Here is a 6,149-nt window from a genome sequence, read left to right as displayed (position 1 = left end):
AGAAAACGTACTTTAAGATCAAACTAAATATTTTTGAATCGTCCTTTAAATGTGTTTATTGAGGCATTGTGTTCGGTATGTAGAGAGCAGGACGTTTTATGGTGTAAAATTAACACCATTTCTAAATGACCTCGAACACATCTTTGGTCTTCAGTATCTGATGACTGTCACGAGCTTATAGCGATCCATTTGGCCGGTTAATGGGTCAGGTTCCAGACCCCGATCAGGTCTCGTTTACCAAGAACACTGAACTTGTGAAGACCTCTACTACATAGTCAAGAGCGACCCCGTCCCTGTCATGTGACCAGCTGTTTTACGAAATAATCAAACAGTCCATGTTTAAACTGTTTCCATACTTAGTCAAACAGTTGAGCTGGGTTGTGTGTGACTGAAGATGTCGTGTTTATTGTACTTTAAGTTTCCCGTTCATTCATTTTAATCATGTCCTTGTGACCCATGACGGTCTAAAATTGGCCTTCAACCCTAAACCTTCATCTCCAACTACCAGATAAAAACACGATCAGTGAGGCTTAATTAGAACGTTAAAATGGAACTCAAAAAAGTGGATTCATCTAGTTTCAGAGTAATATATTAAAAAAAGGAAAAACAGTGTAAATGAGAACTCTTCCAAACAAACACAAGAATGCAGGGTTTTTAAATGTAGAAATCTCATGCCTTGATGAGAAATATCAATTATTACTGCATTTTAAGGCCTCAACACATCTGTTGCTCTGTCCTTATTGTATGCAAGAAAAATCATTAACACCAACGTAAAAGCGGAAATCATGTTGTCAAATAAAGAAACAAGCCGTGGCCAAACTGCACCAAGAAGACCTAGAAAGAAACATAAATAAATACTATTATTGAAAGACTGGAGGGGTTACAATATTAAGGCAATGCAGTGGCATGTTCTTGGTGTTTCCTCTCATGGAATTCTGGACATTTAAAAGAAAAAAGAAAAATATACTCAATTAAATATACTCCTCATTTGCACATGAACAACAACACAAATTAGGGTTTATGCATCCACAAAACCGGACAGCGTTTCCTCCCCCTGCTCTTCACAGTGGCACTGGAGCCCACATGCTCGCCTGCGCTACGTTACCACGACTCAGCTGTCCGAAAGAGACGAGCTGCAGCAGTACAGCCTCATAGATCCCCCAGTACAGTCAGTGCAATGCTCAAGGTTGCCTCTAACAAAAAGGAAGAACAATCCCATGACCCGCAGGCAGCTAACATGGCCGGCGCTGTGGCAAAATGAAATAAAACAAATAAGAAGTTAAAAAAAAAAAAAAAAAAAAAAAAATCATTACATGACAGGGGAGAAATCAGATGGGATTAAAGACTGTGTGGTCCGGAGGACGGGTCACACCTCGCTCTAGTGGATGTAGGCTCTGTACACCGCAGATATATCGTTGTCCGACTGGTCCAGTGCCTTAGCCCTCTTGTAAACCTGCAAAGGGACAATACAAAGAAACTTTCAGTTTTATTGCACATATGTCACTGAATATTTATTCTTTCATCGTTACAAACGAGTCGGTGTTACTGCAGGTCGACCAAAGACAAAAACAAAGAAACACAATGGAGAGAGGCTTCTATTGTGATATGTTTTAACTGAATATTCTTCGGTCTCGCTCAGATAAAAACACTGAATCTGACCGTTAGTGTGTTGTTCACTTCAGAGCAGATCATAACTAATAATTGTGTCTATTTTATGAGTGGTCCATGAATATCGAGGAAACAGTGTCCGTTCTTGGACCACATGTTGAAACGTTTCCAATGTTACCTGCAGGTGAATGTTTGTCTCGTTTTCTCTGCTTCTAAGGCAACAAAATAAACTACCGTAAAACATGGAAATCTTTTTCCTCCGTTTTTTGGTCCCTGGTCGGACCGACATGATTGGGTTTAATGATACCCAGCCCTCCAAGATTTAGACAGTCACTGAAGCAATCATGTTTACTAATGGATCCATTGTATTTCCAGTCATTTTAGCTAAATAATCCATGAGTACTAAGAGGAAGGTAGACCACCAGTTCATAGCAACAACACATTTTAATTGTTCAGTTCAAAGTACCAACAATGCTCAAACGTACCTCATTGGCAGCTGCAGCCATTGGGGTTGGATGGTTGGCCATGTCACCCATGGAGATGGCAAGCCTCAGGTCCTTCTGGATATGTTTCAGATAGTAGTCTGGCTTAAAGTTGCCCTGTAAAATATCTGGACATGGCAGGAAGAAATCCATTTGTTAGACTAACTTAAATCATATTATTTACCATGTGGTTGACTGACTTTGCCCATGTAACCACTTTTCTATACAAACTTTAAAACATTACCACGTAAGATTGAAAGAAAATGAACAAATAAATACAGACGAAAGAGGGGGGGGGCGGGGGGAGAGAAAACGTCCTCGGTGTGGACTTACTTTGACATTTCTGGTCCACAAAGGTGCTTGCCATCTGGCCCTGGCACAGGATGTCCAGGAAGGTCTGCTGTGATTGGCCCATGGCCCTGCACCATGTTGAGGATCAGCATCATCCTCGCTGCATTACCTGCTTCACCTGAAAACACACACCCACATTTGTAAATGCATATAAACCTCAGATAGTTCAGTCAGGGCTCCAATTCTTGGCAATACAAGTTGTTTGGAACAAAACACTCCCAATAAGTTGATTGTGGTGAATTTCTATTATCAGGGTAATCACATAAATATAGTCACAGTGACTTGAAAAAGCTGTCTAGTTAATGGTGTTCCCAATATATTTGAACACTACTTGCATACAGTGAGTCTCTGGGCCATTTCCCTGCTCATGCTCAGCCCTCCTCACCAAAACGCCTAGCTTAGAGCGTACACACGGCACACACATGTGACATCTGTGGCGTTCAGTGGCAGCCGTAAGGAATGTAAAGCCACGTTTTACTGATTTGCTATCGGCGATCATTACGTGAGACTTTCCTGCGAGACACTGGAGATCATCACATACACACCACTTGCAGTTTTACAAATCAACACACATTACCCTAAAAGGAATCTTTTTTTTTCTCTTGCAGAAAAATTAGATGAGTAGATCTGAAGCCAGCTAGCTTAGCACAACGACATGGAAACGGGGGGCGTCAGCTAGCCTAGCTCTGGTCCACCGTATCAACATCCACCCACAAGCATCTCTGTCTCAACATTTGTTGAGTGAAGCTTAATTCACCATTTTACAGAAGGGTATGGGCAAGGCTATTTCTTGGCAGAGATCAGCAACATCCGGAAACAATGAATTGCTGAGAAGTTGTTCATGCCCATGTTGACTTGCATCAGTGCACTGCACCTACCCAGTTAAGAACGAGGTCTTGTCCATGGCCTGGAAGCAGCTGCTGCAGTCCTCGTAGACCGTTCTGTCTCCGGCTGCCAGGATGACCAGCATCCCATCATTGGAGAGCTGCTGGCTTCCCGCCACTGGAGCCTCCAGGAAACGGCCACCCCGCGATGTGATCACCTGACATTCAAACAATGAATAGCGATTTAATACAGCGACTCTTCGGATGGAGAAGATAAGCCACAATCATTTTGAGGGTTTGGGAGCGTTCCTGCTGGCAAAAAGCTTTGAAGTCATGCTTATTTCAACAGTATTTCAATAGTGTCTCACTGATCCTTTACAACTGAACAACGCCCGTGTTGGTCACTGCAGGCTGGGTTTCTCTCTAACTCGGATCATTCATCTTTTGCCAGTTGTATCTCAGTTAGTCAATTTAACTTAACAGTTAGCTGTGCTGCGATGGTTTCTCTCTTTTCTCTCCTGCCCAGTGTGTCTAATGTTTAGCTACTTTCCCATCTCCAAATTAAGCCCACTCTTTGTGTTCGAGAAGGAATATTTATTTCGATATTTGACACTAAATGGACAATAATTCTCCTCCTTGAACCGACACCTTACCGTGGTGGAGGGGTTTGAGCACCTGAATGATCCTAGGAGCTATGTTGTCCGGGGCTTAATGCCCCTGGTAGGGTCTTCCAAAGCAAACAGGTCCTTGGTGACAGGTCAGACTAAGAGCTGTTCCAAAGCCCCCTATGAAGAATAAACACACAAGGATGTTTAAGTCGCCCAGAATGGCGTCACCAGGGCCCCACCCTGTAGCCAGGCCCGGGGTTGGGGCTCCCAGGCGAGCGCCTGGTGGCCGGGTCTGTGCCCACGGGACCCGGCCGGGCGCAGCCCGAAGAAGCGATGTGGGCCCGCCCTCCTGTAGGCCCACCACCCGCAGGAGGGTTCAGAAGGGGCGGGTGCGGTGGGATTTGGGTGGCTGTCCTGGGCGGGTGCCTCGGCGACCCAATCCCTGGACGGTGACACTAGCCATGGGGACATGGAATGTCACCTCACTGGGGGGGAAAGAGCCTGAGCTAGTGCGGGAGGTAGAGCGCTACCGGCTAGAGGTAGTCGGGCTCACCTCCACGCACAGTCTGGGCTCTGGAACCCAACTCCTTGAGAGAGGCTGGACTCTCTTCTACTCTGGAGTTGCCCGCGGTGAAAGCCGCCGAGCTGGTGTGGGCTTGCTTATAGCCCCCCAGCTCAGCCGCCATGTGTTGGAGTTTTCCCCAGTGAACGAGAGGGTCGTTTCCCTGCGCCTTTGGGTCGGGGATAGGTCTCTCACTGTTGTTTCGGCCTACGGGCCAAACGGCAGTGCAGAGTACCCGGCCTTCTTGGAGTCCTTGGGAGGGTGTGACGGAGAGCACACCGTCACCTGGCTTTGAATAAAACAACACTTTGGACTGAGTGGGACTATGCACTTTAATAATTGCACACACACACTTTAGGAGGATGTAAACTTTATTGGAGATTTGCACAGTACATTTTAACGCATTGTTTTGCACATTTTGTATGGATATGTTTGCCATATTTATTGAATGTTTGTCACCATGTTACTGTGCTTGGTCGGCTCTTGGTTTGCTGGGGGGGTGCTGTGTGGGCCATGCAGCTCCATCTAGAGCAGAGGGACATAATGGTTGAATGGGCATATTAAATGTGTTAATTATTTAAACAAGGATATAAGCTAAGGTGTATTGTGTACTCACCAAGGGTGCAGTCGAATAGTCAAAAAATAAGGTCCTAACTCTTATTCCTATCTCCTATTCCTTGACCTCTGGGGAAAACTACAATAATGGACTACAAAAAGCGCATCGTCCACTTCTCCACATGTTGGTTTTATCAACAGCTGGTTCACTGACCGGCTTCAGTCCAGCAGCTCCTCCTTTCTGTTTGACCGTTTTATTTACTTTTCATTTGTGGTTTTAGTTTCGTTTTTGTCAAACATTTGTAACATGATTGAAATAAATAAAAAAAAAACATTCAATTATTATCACTGTCCACACATTTATTATCACTATTCCAATTACTCTGTCTGCATGAAAGTCATTGTTAAATATGTAAATGCACATATCGTTTGTTTTTCATTAACGGCCGAGGTGTGCGGCACTTTAAATGTTGCTCTCGCAAAGAATTGTGGGTCGGCGTGATCTCCTTTCCTTTCGCATAGGAAGGTCCGTTGCATCCTATGCTAAAGGAGCTCTGAAAGGAAGCATTGGAGCTCCTTTCTAGAGCATGACACGGGAGTGGATTTTCACTCCCGTCCCATCCCACTCCCAGAGAAAAAATCCCATCCCATCCCAATCCCGGGCCGGAGTAAAAAAAAAAATCCCATCCCGTCCCACTCCTGTAGAATGACTCCCGCTCCCATCCCGCTCCCACTCAAAATTACTCCCACTCCCATCCCACTCCCATCCAACTCCGTTTTTTTTTTTTTTTTCATCACATTCAACTTGCATGAATCTATGCAATATTTGCGACTTCCCAATAAAGTCAGTTAATCTCACCGACGGATCATTGTGTCGGACTTTAATCTGTAGCTCTCGCTTCCCGGCTTCATCGCCTCTACCTCCCTCCGCGCATTTATCTTCCGGTAGTGGCCGGCACGGCCGGAAATCAAAGCACTGTTGGATGTGTAGTTATCAGTAAGTGTACTGATAACTGCAGTAAGTGTACTGATAACTACTGTAAGAGTACTGATAACTGCAGTACGAGTACTGATAACTACTGTAAGAGTACTGATAACTGCAGTAAGTGTACTGATAACTACTGTAAGAGTACTGATAACTGCAGTAAGAGTACTGATA

The 6,149-nt window shown here is 44.7% G+C and overlaps 1 protein-coding gene across 1 annotated transcript; it reads right to left on the bottom strand.

The window, feature by feature from the left end:
• Positions 1 to 573: 573 nt before the first annotated feature.
• Positions 574 to 4,960, bottom strand: LOC311031489 (cytokine-like nuclear factor N-PAC; the record flags this gene model as incomplete). Its single annotated transcript, XM_084037794.1, has 5 exons — positions 574 to 1,453; positions 2,094 to 2,218; positions 2,424 to 2,509; positions 3,320 to 3,483; positions 4,895 to 4,960. 5 exons carry the CDS (start codon positions 4,958 to 4,960, stop codon positions 1,379 to 1,381), a joined length of 516 nt encoding a protein of 171 aa, XP_083893920.1. The 3' UTR covers positions 574 to 1,378.
• Between the last annotated feature and the right edge of the window lie 1,189 nt (positions 4,961 to 6,149).

This window comes from Eutrigla gurnardus (assembly GCF_963514095.1).
Source record: "Eutrigla gurnardus genome assembly, chromosome: 20".
In the NCBI taxonomy this organism is placed as follows: Eukaryota; Metazoa; Chordata; class Actinopteri; order Perciformes; family Triglidae; genus Eutrigla; species Eutrigla gurnardus.
The sequence above is the reverse complement of the archived record's forward strand: the minus strand, read 5'-3'. Positions and strand labels throughout refer to the sequence as shown.